Source organism: Kockiozyma suomiensis (genome assembly GCF_038497685.1).
Source record: "Kockiozyma suomiensis strain NRRL Y-17356 unplaced genomic scaffold V2V93scaffold_17, whole genome shotgun sequence".
Classification (NCBI taxonomy): Eukaryota; Fungi; Ascomycota; class Lipomycetes; order Lipomycetales; family Lipomycetaceae; genus Kockiozyma; species Kockiozyma suomiensis.
The window spans coordinates 152,160-165,049 of NW_027117680.1; the positions used below are offsets into that span (position 1 = coordinate 152,160).

The 12,890-nt window shown below is 41.6% G+C and overlaps 5 protein-coding genes across 5 annotated transcripts; 3 read left to right on the forward strand and 2 right to left on the reverse strand.

Moving 5' to 3' along the window:
- Nucleotides 1-7: 7 nt before the first annotated feature.
- V2V93DRAFT_339965 (alkaline phosphatase) lies at nucleotides 8-4,382 on the forward strand. The gene is made up of 4 exons (XM_066907784.1): nucleotides 8-155; nucleotides 227-305; nucleotides 358-3,443; nucleotides 3,502-4,382. Exons 1-4 carry the CDS (start codon nucleotides 152-154, stop codon nucleotides 4,197-4,199), a joined length of 3,867 nt encoding a protein of 1,288 aa, XP_066763350.1. The 5' UTR covers nucleotides 8-151; the 3' UTR covers nucleotides 4,200-4,382.
- Nucleotides 4,234-5,370, reverse strand: V2V93DRAFT_375845 (signal peptidase). The gene is made up of 5 exons (XM_066911591.1): nucleotides 5,102-5,370; nucleotides 4,963-5,039; nucleotides 4,834-4,910; nucleotides 4,652-4,764; nucleotides 4,234-4,568 (listed from the first exon to the last, which is right to left on the reverse strand). Exons 1-5 carry the CDS (start codon nucleotides 5,254-5,256, stop codon nucleotides 4,442-4,444), a joined length of 549 nt encoding a protein of 182 aa, XP_066763351.1. The 5' UTR covers nucleotides 5,257-5,370; the 3' UTR covers nucleotides 4,234-4,441.
- Nucleotides 5,371-6,016: 646 nt separating this feature from the next.
- On the forward strand, nucleotides 6,017-6,993 carry V2V93DRAFT_328919 (ras family-domain-containing protein; the record flags this gene model as incomplete). Its single annotated transcript, XM_066907608.1, has 5 exons — nucleotides 6,017-6,079; nucleotides 6,177-6,204; nucleotides 6,311-6,400; nucleotides 6,466-6,594; nucleotides 6,656-6,993. 5 exons carry the CDS (start codon nucleotides 6,017-6,019, stop codon nucleotides 6,991-6,993), a joined length of 648 nt encoding a protein of 215 aa, XP_066763352.1.
- Nucleotides 6,994-7,372: 379 nt separating this feature from the next.
- Nucleotides 7,373-9,593, forward strand: V2V93DRAFT_98560 (uncharacterized protein). The gene is made up of 7 exons (XM_066912844.1): nucleotides 7,373-7,671; nucleotides 7,740-8,263; nucleotides 8,315-8,452; nucleotides 8,507-8,566; nucleotides 8,635-9,185; nucleotides 9,247-9,322; nucleotides 9,380-9,593. The coding sequence occupies exons 1-7, from the start codon at nucleotides 7,482-7,484 to the stop codon at nucleotides 9,461-9,463; spliced, it is 1,623 nt and encodes a 540-aa protein (XP_066763353.1). The 5' UTR covers nucleotides 7,373-7,481; the 3' UTR covers nucleotides 9,464-9,593.
- Nucleotides 9,594-10,388: 795 nt separating this feature from the next.
- On the reverse strand, nucleotides 10,389-12,777 carry V2V93DRAFT_98647 (ferric reductase NAD binding domain-containing protein). Its single transcript, XM_066912845.1, has 2 exons — nucleotides 12,165-12,777; nucleotides 10,389-12,102 (listed from the first exon to the last, which is right to left on the reverse strand). Exons 1-2 carry the CDS (start codon nucleotides 12,629-12,631, stop codon nucleotides 10,485-10,487), a joined length of 2,085 nt encoding a protein of 694 aa, XP_066763354.1. The 5' UTR covers nucleotides 12,632-12,777; the 3' UTR covers nucleotides 10,389-10,484.
- Between the last annotated feature and the right edge of the window lie 113 nt (nucleotides 12,778-12,890).

A 12,890-nucleotide genomic window follows, 5' to 3' on the forward strand; every position in this document is an offset into this window, starting at 1 on the left:
GCAACAGCGATTGGAATTGTATGTATACATCTATTCTCGATCTTGTCGTCTTTTTGCTATTTAAAAGCGACAGTTCAGTTTTTCATTGTTTATCACTGGTGCGCATTTTTTAAATCAGTAATTTTTTTTATATTTTGAAACTATCTTCAAGATGGGTACGTTTTGTGTTGTATCGGCTTTTACTATATTCGTCCCACAAGACACCACTAATGTGAAACCACATTAGGAATTCCTAAATTTTACAGATGGATCTCAGAACGATATCCGCTGATCTCTCAACTGATTGAGGGAGACAATATTCCAGAGTAATGCTTCATGTTGTAATTGAACTTACATAAATGCTAATATAGAACATAGATTCGACAATTTGTATCTCGATATGAATGGAATTTTGCATAATTGCACTCATAGAGATTCTGACGATGTAACATTTCGAATGTCTGAAGATCAAATGTTTTTAGCGATTTTTAGTTATATTGAACTTTTATTCGACAAGGTCAAGCCTAAAAAACTATTTTTCATGGCAGTCGATGGCGTTGCCCCGCGTGCAAAAATGAATCAACAGCGATCTCGTCGATTTAGAACTGCATTGGATGCTCAAAATGCTCAGAAAAAGGCAATTGCTGAAGGTGTAGAAATGCCAGCTGAGGAAGCATTTGATACTAGTGCCATCACGCCAGGAACGGAGTTTATGGTAAAACTTAGTAAACAACTGCACTACTTTGTTTCGAGAAAGGTGTCTGAAGACTCTCGATGGAAAGGTATTCAGGTCGTGCTGTCTGGACATGAAGTTCCTGGTGAGGGTGAGCATAAGATTATGGAGTATATTCGAGCAGCAAAGATGCAGCCTGATAATAATGCAAATACTCGACACTGTCTGTACGGTCTTGATGCCGATTTGATTATGCTTGGTTTGTTGAGTCACGATCCTCATTTCTCGCTTCTTCGCGAAGAAGTCCAGTTTGGCCCTTCAAGAAATAAACCTAAAGAGTTATTTCATCAAAAGTTCTTTCTGCTTCATCTCTCTCTCGTACGCGAGTATCTGGAATTGGAGTTCAGCGAGCTCAAGCATTCTCTTAACTTTGAATATGACCTTGAACATATTATTGATGATTTTATTTTGGTTTGCGTATTTATTGGAAATGATTTTTTGCCAAACCTTCCCCAGCTTCATGTTAATGAAGGGGCACTGCCTTTTATGTTTGAGGCATACAAGAGAACTTTACCTCTTTGCAGCAGCTATTTAAACGATTCAGGAACTATTAATCTTGAAAATTTACGTCTTCTTCTCAAAGAATTGGTTACTTTTGAATTCAAGCTGTTTGAGGCTGATCACGATGATAGTTTATACAGCGAGTCAAAGGCCTCAGGTAAAGGCAACGGGCGAAAGAAGGGAAAGAAAGAGTCACCATTTTCTATAACGCCGACACAAAGTGCTATTTTCCAGAGCATTGATAAATACGTTGCTACTGTGCAAGAGGGAAATGATAAGGAGGCAAAATGGGAACTACCTAAGAAATATATCGAAAAAGAGCTTGATTTTGTGACGACTTTAGCGTCGAAGTTAGCGCTCAATTTGCATCTTGATGATAACGTTGTAAGGCTTACACTGCCTTCTATTGATGACTCTGACAATTCTGATGAAGAATCGAATTTTGCTTTGCAGAGAGTTCTTGAGCAGTATCGAGCTGCTACAATCGAAGACTCGGACAAGATTGCATCCGAGAAAGCATCTGATGCGGTGATGAAGCGATTCGTCTCATGGAAGGATGATTACTATAAAAATAAATTTGGTTTTTCGTATCAGAACCAAGAGGCTCTCACTGAATTATGTCAGAATTATGTGCAGGGATTGCAATGGGTTATGAATTATTATTACAAAGGTGTCTGCTCCTGGTCATGGTTTTACAGGTATCATTACGCTCCTAGAGCATCTGATATTGCAAAGGGTCTGGAAGCTGACATGAATTTCCAACTGGGTCAACCTTTTAAGCCGTTTGAGCAATTAATGGGTGTCATGCCTCCCCTTAGTGACTCCTTGATTCCACTTCCATACCGAACCTTAATGCATGATCCTGCTTCCCCAATTATTGATTTTTATCCTTTAGAGTTTGATCTTGACTTGAATGGAAAGAAAATGGACTGGGAAGCTGTCGTCAAGATTCCGTTTGTTGATCAAGATAGATTACTAAAAGCTATGGCACCGATTGATAAGCAGTTGAGCCCGGACGAAAAGAAGCGTAATTCGTTTGGCAAAATGGTTGAGTTTAGATATGATGAATCCGTTAATTCTGTTTACGAATCGTCTTTACAAGATATCTTCCCAGACATTCTGCATAATCATTGCCGAATTAGTGAATATCATTTTCCGTCTATGGAAGGAATCCTGTACAAAAGTACGTTAGGAAAAGGCGCTTTTACTGGCGTACATATGCTGGCGGGATTTCCGAGCTTAAAAACTATACCTTTTTCATCAGAATTGACTTCTCAACACTCTGTGAATGTATTTGATCAAGATAGTCGTCGCGAGGCTATGGTAATTGCCATCGAAGATATTTATGAAGGAAGAACTGTAGAGCAACTTGCGGCGGAATTTCTGCATCAGAAAGTTTACGTTGGATATCCTTATCTGCGAGAGGCGCAGGTGATTTCTATATCTGATGAGCTGTTTAACTATACAAAGATAATTGTGCAAGGTAAGCCTGAGATCAGGCCGTTATCACACAGTCAGGAGGAGATCGAAAAATATTTCAGAAAGAGCGCAGATGCGTATAGAGCGTATGCGCGCCGCGGAGTCGAGATTGGTGAGACTACAGTGACTGTAACTGTCAGGCTACTCAAGGGACTTAAGCAGCTTGCGGATGGTGCTCTGGTCAAAGATTTTGACACTAATCAGGAAAAGGAAGCGGTATTTCCTGTACAGACATTGATCGCTTCAGTTGTGAATAAAGATGAGCGTTTCGTTGAGAGGGCGGCTCCGAAGATCGAGGAGCAATATCCAGTTGGAACGCGGGGTTTTTTCTTGGGTGCGGAAGCCTTCGGACAGCCTTTGCAAGTTGTCAAAATATGCGATGCGTCGCATGTTGATGTGGCTGTCAGCGTAGCTGATCATGTCAATGATACAACATTTGGAGTTACCATTGCCCGGCAAGAGCAGGCTAAGATCGTGTACTTTTCTTCGATTGAGTTGTGTCGAGAGTTGCATGTCCCAATGCTTTTGTTGAGTAAGATCACAGCAAGTTTTATGGTTACGTTTGATGGTTCCAAGAATACGAATCTGGGATTGAATATGAAGTTTGAATCGCGTAAGCAGAAGGTGTTGGGGTTCACTAGACGTACGGCGACGGGCTGGGAATATAGCCAGAAGGCAAAGGCGCTTATTAAAGAGTATATGACTACCTTTCCGCAATTGTTTCAAGGACTTATCAAGCATCTTCATACTGGTACATTTTCTCTTTCTTCATCATCTTGATAAAACAGTTGTGCTAAGTTTTTTTTTAGATCGCCCCGATGTTTCCACATTACTAGGATCCGGAGAAGCTGCTCAAAAACAACTACCAGCCATCAAAGCATGGTTAAAGTCCAAGGAGTCGGTTCGCATGGAGCGTGTGCCTTTTGACTCTGAACAACTTCTTCCTGAAGCCGTGGCAAAGCTTGAAGCCGCAGTTGACAGCGTTCTCCAGTCGAGTGGCGCATCGAATATCAAAGTATTACACCATGTTGTGCAAACCACACTTTTCAAGCCTGTGGATGCGATTCACAAGCTTCAGCATCAAAATTTCCAACTTGGTGATCGTGTCTTGTATGCCAGAGATACAGGTAATGTGCCGATTGCTAGTACCGGAACTGTGATTGGAATCTCGACTTCAGATGGTCGCAAGGCACTGGATATTGTCTTTGATCACACTTTTATGGGTGGTACTACTCTTGGCGGGCGATGCTCTGTCGATCGTGGAATGACCGTGGAGGGTTTATCTGTGATCAATTTGACAACAAAACAGGTCGGTCCTGGCGGTGCCCGTCAACAGCATCAGCAGCAACAGCAGAAAAAACAACCGCAAGCTCATCGTGGTGGTCGTGGTGGTGCACAGACTCAGAATGGACGCGGAGGTATCTATGCTGCTCGCGGAGACAGAGATAATGCTTCTTATAATCGTGGAGGAAGAGTTGCTAATGTGGGGACGCATGTTCATAAGTGACGTACGTAAATCACTGACTTTTCAAGAATGCTTGTAAATGAGAGGAGTTGTTATTTGTATGACATAAATATTTTCTTGTTTCTGTATCATTAACTTTCAAGTGCTGGCTGCTATCTGAAACGACAAGTATGGGAATGTAGAAATTTATTCTAATATACATAAGCAGCTGCAATTCTCTAATTTCCTTTTGCTCTTTTATGTTTTTATCTTTCAAAACCTATTATGCGCCGACTTTCCTTTCTTCAATTCTTCTTTGCGTCAGTTAACGGTGGAAACGTAAACTTTGATCGTCCTTCTCCTTTATCATAAGTCAATAGACCAACATGTGGTTGAACGTTCCATTCTAAAGATACTGCAGCTGTCCGCTCACTATAGTTATACAAGTTAATTATTTCTTTCGTGAACTGAGAGGTGGAGTATTATAGCGTGAAAATATGGGGTAAATTGCGTACTTGAATTTTCCCGTCACGTCGTAGATGACGTAGTCGGCGGTGGTGTTGCGCAGGGAAAGAACGGCGTCTTTTTTTGAAGTTATTATTTCATCCCAAATCACTACCTTGTTGGCCTGTGTGAACGGAAATTATTAGTAATCTGCAAAGGAAAAGAGATCATGCTAAGGGGGTAACGGTCGTACGTATGGTTTTCCAGGATACGTGGCCGCAAGGTAAACGAACAACTGTTTTGTGTTCCAATTAAATAATGGGGATAGATCTGTATTTCTGTTAAATATATGGGAGATGACATAGTAAGGGATAAGACATACCAGCGTCTAGATCAAAGGTCATGCTGGCGTATTCCTGGCGTTTATAGTTGAATCCATATGGTGGTTTTCCATATTTTCTTGAGACGCAGAAACAAAGTCAGTGAGGTAACTAGCATATCATTTACCCGATAGTACATACATGGACACATTGTCAACGCTAATTGATACTGAAGGAGTTGGAGTAAAGTATGCTTGCTGGATTAATGACGAGACTGAGATGGCAGCCATTAAGCAGAGGACGACGCTAGTGACATATCCACAATACTGCTGCAACCGCTGGAAGGTTGAGAACATATCAAGTTAAAGTGGATATTGAAGTAAATATGAGATGATTGAGGCAGTAATTAAGAACAGAGCGGTGTTCTGTTGCCAGATTGTCAATAAACAATCTCGAAATCTTTAAAGTAGAGTTTGAGAGTTCGAGAACTATAAACTGTAAAGGAGTACATCGACTAGTTCGTGATTCCACACCTAGCAGCAGCACCATCATATTCATTTTTAGATGTTTTAATAATCAGCAATACATTAATGGGCAATATATACTTAGTGGACAATAATCTAAACAAATTTGTCACTTGTGAAGAGCAGTGTAAACCATCTTGCGATGACGTCGTGTGAGCCGCTCTGTTAGTCTACACCAAATGACTGTTATGCACTTAAATGTAGCTAATATGTGATATTTACATCTTTTTTTTTGGTGTCTGTTTTTTTCCTGTCGATTCTAATCTGCGTCCTGCACTTTTCGAAGCCTTGTTGATCTATCGACCCATATCGTCTTGAATTTTCCTCTTTTATCTGCTATAAAAATCAATGTGAGTTTTTTTGTTTTCTACTGGCTTTTGTACTGTTGTCCCGACCGATATGTGTTTTTGTTGCAAGTATAGATTGGGCGGAAGGAGTTTGCTGAAAAAGGTGGCTGGCTGGAAGATCGCAGAGTTGTTTATCATTACACCTTTCCACGCTATCATCCAACTTATCAAATGGGACATCTTGTAGAGCTTCGGCAGACAGTATTTCATTCCGAATCTTTATTGACTTGTTGATTTCAAACAGAATGGCTGAGCAGCAAGTTCCTACCTTTAAGCTCGTTCTCGTCGGTGATGGTGGTACTGGAAAGGTACGTTGATCCTTTCTTTACCTCCGCGAAGTGCTCTGACTTTGCTGTATTCAAATTTGAATGAATGATGTGTTAATACTTACCGTATCGTGAATAGACCACCTTCGTTAAGCGTCACTTGACTGGTATTTTTCTCTCTTTGTTTACTCTTTGGAGATGTGACTTTATGTCATCATAAATATTGTGATGGAAATCTCGACAAATGCTAACGAAAAAATTTCATCCGTACAGGCGAATTCGAGAAGAAGTACAATGCTACTCTCGGTGTCGAAGTTCACCCTCTTGCTTTCTTCACCAACTACGGAGAGATCAAGTTTGATGGTATGCATTCATATTATTAATTTGTGTGATAGTTTTCATTTAGCTTATTGATTTTCATTTGATAGTCTGGGATACCGCTGGACAGGAGAAATTTGGTGGTCTTCGTGATGGTTATTACATCAATGGCCAGTGCGGTATCATCATGTTTGATGTCACCTCGCGTATCACTTACAAGAATGTCCCCAACTGGCATCGTACGTACTAATTTTTTTTTAAATCTGTAGATGATATGTTTTGCTGATTATATTTTTCTAGGGGATCTTGTCAGAGTCTGTGAAAACATTCCCATTGTTCTTTGCGGAAACAAGGTCGACGTTAAGGAGCGCAAGGTCAAGGCCAAGACCATCACTTTCCACAGAAAGAAGAATCTCCAGTACTATGATATCTCGGCCAAGTCCAACTACAACTTTGAGAAGCCCTTCTTGTGGCTTGCCAGAAAACTCGTCGGCAACCCGGCTCTCGAGTTTGTTGCCTCGCCCGCCCTTGCTCCTCCTGAGGTCGAGGTCGACGATGCGCTGATGAACAAATACCAGGCTGAGATGGAACAAGCCTCCGCTATGCCCCTTCCTGATGAAGAGGATGCGGACTTGTAAAGATAATGATTATTTTTTTTTTAAAAAAAAAGATGACGTGCTGTCGTAGTGATGACTACTGGTACTGATGCTTTTGCTTTCATGACACTGTTTTGAGTGCGCTTTTTTCTTACCTATTTTATGTATTTTTGCAAAGATTCTTGGGTTAGTTATACATGTATAAATTTATGAATGTGCTATGCTAGCTGTGGTTTACGTGTCGGCTATGTAGGAGATATAACTTCTGCATATAATAAAATTTTGCTTTGCCATTTCGTCTATTTTTCTTTATTGATTTTAGATGATTTGTTTGACAAGCTTAAATAGTAGAAGATTGATATATATATCCAGCTCGGGTTGTGTAATTTTCGGTTGGGAGCTTGAAATTGAACTTTCGCAGCAAGCCTCGAGTCTCAGATGCAATTGGGTAAGCAATAATCAGATTCTCCGCTCCCGTAACCGACACCCCACACATCCTTATACTACACAATACAAGCAAAATTGCTACAATGCAGCAAATAATCGATGATGTTCCACGCTCAGTGACGCCGCATATCGTCAGTGCTCGAGATCGCAAATATGACCGGCAATTACGTCTGTGGGCTGCGAACGGACAGGCCGCGCTCGAGGAGGCTCATGTGCTTTTGCTAACTGCTTCGGCTGCTGGTGCTGAAATATTAAAGAATTTAGTACTTCCGGGTATGATTCTGGTTGATTTATGGATTTATTGATGAAACTGGTCTGATTCGTTGGCTGTGGGGGTATAGGTACGGGATCATTCACAGTCGCAGACGACAAGCTAGCGACAGAAGACGACGTCGATGTTAATTTCTTTCTTGACGAATCAAGTATTGGGCAACTACGAGGCGCCAAAGTAGCTGAGTTTTTACAAGAATTGAATGCAGATTCAGTAGGCCGATCAGAGAATTTGACTCTTTCGCAACTAGACAAACTTGATCCGTCATACTGGGAGCAATACTCGTTGGTAATAGCCCATCAAATTCGTCCATCAGTATTACTACCAATAAGTAAATTGCTATGGGAAAAAAAGATTCCACTTGTGGTTTCGAATTCGATTGGATTTTATGCGCGGTTAAGAATTATCACTCCCGAACATAGTGTCGTCGAATCTCATCCTGATTCGACGGTTGATTTGCGACTGGACTGCCCATGGCCCGAATTAGAGGAGTTTGCTTATGAATTCAAACTTGAGGAACTCGCAGAGATGGATCATGCGCATGTGCCGTATTTGGTACTGCTGTTGTTGTATTTAAAACAATGGAAAGAGACAGTATGTTTATCATACTTTGAATCCAGTGATCGTACTGACTGATTATCACAGCACAATGGCGAATCGCCTTCAACATATGCCGAAAAAAATGAGTTTAAAGCGTTAATTCGAAGCGGTGTGCAGTCGAATGATGACGAGAATTTTGAGGAAGCAATTAATACAGTTTGGCGAGCGACGCAGGCAACTACTGTATGTCGACTGATGCTGATTTAGCGCAGAATTCACTGATTAACTTTGCTATAGATTCCTTCCGATATTCAAAAGATTTTGAATGATTCGAGAGCCCAGAATTTAGGTGTAACGGTAAGGTTAAGCTACAAACCCACTTTGAAAAAAAAAAAAAAAAGAAAAAGCTTTCTGACTTCATATAGTCATCAAAATTCTGGATTCTCGCCCGCGCAGTCTCGGATTTCACGAAAAGCTCAGCAAGTGGTGGACTATTGCCACTCTCGGGCTCGGTTCCAGACATGAAAGCAGACACCACATCCTACGTCACCCTACAGAGCATTTACCGCACCAAAGCACGCAAGGATCGTGACTGGGTAGCTGGCCGAGTAAACGAATTGCTTCTTTCCTTGGGCCGTTCGGCTGCGGCTATCTCGGGAGACGAGGTAGATACGTTTTGCAAGTTTTCTCGGAATCTTGTAGTATTAGATTATCGCTCTTTGGAGGACGAGTACATGCCTTCGACTGCAAATAGTAAAAAGATCTTGCGGGAATTAGAAGAAGAAAATTCTTTGATGAGCGTGTATGTTGGATTTAGAGCTGTTGAAGTTTTTGAGGAGCGAGAGGGACGGTATCCAGGGACCTTAGATTATACAGAGGATGACGAGGTTATATTAGAAGCTATCGCATTGGAGATTATCACGTCTATTGGCGGAAGTGTGGTGAATGAACGTACTTCGAGTGTACTCAAAGAGTTGTAAGTGCTTATTTGTTTCTGCTGACTATTAACGGCCTTGTTAACAAAGTGGCAATTGTAGTGTCCGATATGGAGGTGGAGAACTGCACAACATTTCCTCGTTGCTGGGTGGTATTGGTGCCCAAGAAATTGTAAAGGTACATTTCAGGCTCTTTGCTTTGTTTTGGAAAGGCAATGCTGATGATTCTTAATAGATTATAACTCGACAGTATGTACCATTGGCAAATACTACAATTTTCGACGGAATTCAAAGCGTTAGCGCAGTATGGGAATTGTGAGATTTTTAATTTTTCCTCTTACTCCAGCGCTCCAGTTTCTGAAGTGAAAGTTGAAGAGCGCTTGTGGTTTTGTGTACTTAACGGACTCGTGTCAACTCAATCACCTAAAGCTTTTAGCAGGTTAGATAGATATTTTTCTTTTAATTCTCTGTCGAAGGTGAACAAGAACAAGACTTGGGAATGAAATGGGAGATTTGACAAGATAGAGAGATAGATAGCGAACTCAGAAAATGAAGCTTGAAAGTAGTGCTCTGCCGTAATGATTTCTTATATATACTGGGTAAATTTACCTTTTTTTTTTATAATCAAAAAGAGTATTGCAGAATTTCAAATAACTACGAATGCTCTTTTAATAAAAAGAAACTATGGTCGTAACACAAAATATAAACCTGAGGGAAGAGAAAGACAGCTGAGAAAGAGCATTAAAATAAAGCGAGATTCCAGTGCTAACACGATGCATTGATACTCTTTGGACAAATCTGCACTAGAAAAAGAATAATGATATAAAATTAGGCGACGAATTCAATTTCAAATATCTCAGAGAGTTGATGCCGGAAAAGTCGACTATAGAAAAATATTTGCCAGACTGCTGTTTTTATGCAATTTCTGATTTGGCAGCGAATAAAGAATAGCTACCTTCTACTAGAGATTATTGTTTACCATTTTACTTTGACTATACGGCTTGGCAGCGATAAGCCTTTTTGGTACTTACCTTTTTGACAACTTGGCGCTCTTGTAATTGTGTACCTGGCTTTTGCGCAGAGCTTTGTTATATCAATCTTGAATCTTCTGATTCGTGGGTAAGTCATAGAGTTGTGCTGAGAAAACATTGGCTTGGCAAATTGTTTACGTCAACAATTCTCATTCGACTTACGACAGAAGCTTAAAAAAACCATTACTACTTCTATATAAATTGGATTTCATAAAAACATATCAAGGAAGTACACCTCTCAGCAACATTAAACGAAAAATAAAAAATCACCATATTAAATAGAGGATTTGCAAAAGCTATAAAATAAAATTAAGCCCACGAGAAGGCATCTTCAAAGTAATCAACGCGTCCTTTGCCCTTATCGACGTTCTCCGTAACCGCAGCACGGCAGGCATCAGCAAGTGCTGCCGGACCACATGAAACCACAGCCACAGAGCCTTCGGCAGTCTGAACAGTTTGAGCAACCACTTCCTCCATGTCTGGTCTGGTGTTGCGCTTGAGTGTGTATCGGGGAGCCGAGATGCCGGTTATTTCTTTGTCAGACAATTCAGAGAGCGAAGTCGAAGATTCTCCTTCTTCGGTCTTTTCTTTGGAGTCCTCGCCAGTGATAAAGATGTTGATCTCTATCAATCCCGATTCGGTGATCTCATCAAGTTGCTCTTTAACCCACTTCATAGACGAGGCTTCACGCACCATCCAGTACAAAATCACATGCTGATCCGTGCCCTTGCGCTTCATCTCCAGAGCATATGACAAGATCGCAGTGATGCCAATACCACCTGCAACAAGCAACACAGTCTCATATCGCTCAATAGGGAACGAGGTGCCGTACGGTCCTTCGATCCACACGCGGCAGGAGTCAGTTTTATCATTCTTACTCGTGACGCTTGTATGCAGCTTGTGCGTTACACCAGCGTGCTTCTTTGCCACGAAAATATAATGTCCATCACGAGTCTCGACAATTGAGAACGGGTGTGATTCCCAGAAATTATGGCGTAAGACATAGATGAAGGCGTATTGACCAGGCTTAGCAGTCCAGCGAAGCGCAGGCTTGACAGCGACATACACAGCGTCTCCATGCGCGGTGACGTTGGCTTTGATCCAGGGTCCCGCGGCGGCCACCCGCACTGCACGGACAAAAACGTCAAAAGCCCAGACGGCGATAGCGGCATAAAAGTACTGCATCCAGCCATGAGACTTGACATGGTGCCATGCTAAGCCGATAAAAGTGCAAGCGGAAGCGATATGAATGACCAAGAAAATCTCGTACCATCGATGACGCAAAGGATAGCAGGCGCCAATGATAATCACACCCAGAATCACGATAGCTACGATACCAATGTAATTCTCGCGAACTTCGAGAACCTCCTCTTTCCAGTACTCTGCGGCAGTCATGTCTTTATAAGGTCCGAGAGCGTGGTAAACTCGAGTATAAGTCCATGCGTGAACTGAGGCAATCATCAATACAAAACGTCCTTGCCACTTGTGGAAGACGTTAAAAGTATCGAACGACCAACCAGTGTAAAACATAAGGACGTTATTACGTCCACCAAACAGAAACAAGACAGGCAATTGCGTAACCGCAAGAATTCCACAGCGGTCTCCAATGAATCGAGTCACTTCAAGCGTTTTTGTGTAGTATGTTGTCTCGGGACCCTCTGTAGCCTTGATTCTAACGAACATAAAGATAACAGTAAAAATGAAAACAACGGCGACAACGATAGATTGCCATCGTAAAGGTAGAGTTCCGACTCCTTTAACTGAAGCAATGTGTCGTCCACCAAAAGTCGACGGAAGGATAAAATATTTGCGGAACTTTGACACGACTGTGTATGGCTTTGACCCTTTACGGGGAAAAACCTTGACCAGGATCAGACGCGTGAATGAGACAACCAGGAGAAATCCCCAAATAGCGTTGATGATATTTCTTTTTATTATCGCGTTAGCATATTTCATCTCACAATTTGAACTTTTTTGACAATTGCTCACCCAAAATACTCAGCCCATAATGTACTATAATTTTTCTCCCAACGAGTATCATAGTTCGCCTGATATTTTTCCCGAGGAGGCAGCACAGGCTTATCAACTGGAATAGTAGCATTAACCTGTTTGAGAGGAATATTATCGGCAACGCCGGCCTCATAATAGTATTCGTAATCTTCATCAAATTCGACACCGACTTTCTTGCAACTCTTCACCCAGGCCTTCCAAGCTGCCGTCTTTTCATTATCCCGACACACGTCAAGACACAAAGCATATGATTCGGTATAAATAGTTCCTGGACAGATACACTTATAAGGGATTGTATCTCCACTCAAATCGCAGCCAGCATCAGTAGTGAAGGTTGCCAGAAACTTTCGGCAAACATTCGTGCATGCGTTCTGCTGAGCAATGGCGGCGTGAACAGTTGGCGCTGCGATCAAAGCTGCCGCGACAAGAGGCGTAAACACCTTCATGCTGTCAAAATCCGAAAAGAAAAAGAGAAGCGAGATTGAAAAAAATGAAAAAAAATTCAAAATCAATCAAAGTCTGGCTGGACTCTGGCTCCCTAGGAGAGAGGAAGAATTCGACAGTATATATCGAAAGCCAAGGATCCTGCAAAAGCTTGTATCTGATACACACATAATGCTCAGACCCGCCGAGTGAACGGTACCAAGAGCACAAGAGCTAGTACCCAATTCGATATATAGTTCAGGAGGCATTGACTGATTGAAT

Excerpts from the sequence above, each read along its gene's own strand:
- V2V93DRAFT_339965 (XM_066907784.1), top strand. Across the intron at positions 306-357 it reads GAGGGAGACAATATTCCAGA|ATTCGACAATTTGTATCTCG; the intron begins GTAATGCTTCAT and ends TATAGAACATAG. Across the intron at positions 3,444-3,501 it reads TATCAAGCATCTTCATACTG|ATCGCCCCGATGTTTCCACA; the intron begins GTACATTTTCTC and ends GTTTTTTTTTAG.
- V2V93DRAFT_375845 (XM_066911591.1), bottom strand. The coding sequence starts at position 5,256 with ATGTTCTCAACCTTCCAGCGGTTGCAGCAGTATTGTGGATATGTCACT. Across the intron at positions 5,040-5,101 it reads AGCGTTGACAATGTGTCCAT|AAAATATGGAAAACCACCAT; the intron begins GTATGTACTATC and ends CTGCGTCTCAAG. Across the intron at positions 4,569-4,651 it reads GACGTGACGGGAAAATTCAA|TGAGCGGACAGCTGCAGTAT; the intron begins GTACGCAATTTA and ends GTATAACTATAG.
- V2V93DRAFT_98560 (XM_066912844.1), top strand. The coding sequence starts at position 7,482 with ATGCAGCAAATAATCGATGATGTTCCACGCTCAGTGACGCCGCATATC. Across the intron at positions 8,264-8,314 it reads TAAAACAATGGAAAGAGACA|CACAATGGCGAATCGCCTTC; the intron begins GTATGTTTATCA and ends TGATTATCACAG. Across the intron at positions 8,453-8,506 it reads GAGCGACGCAGGCAACTACT|ATTCCTTCCGATATTCAAAA; the intron begins GTATGTCGACTG and ends ACTTTGCTATAG.
- V2V93DRAFT_98647 (XM_066912845.1), bottom strand. The coding sequence starts at position 12,631 with ATGAAGGTGTTTACGCCTCTTGTCGCGGCAGCTTTGATCGCAGCGCCA. Across the intron at positions 12,103-12,164 it reads TTATGGGCTGAGTATTTTGG|AAATATCATCAACGCTATTT; the intron begins GTGAGCAATTGT and ends GATAATAAAAAG.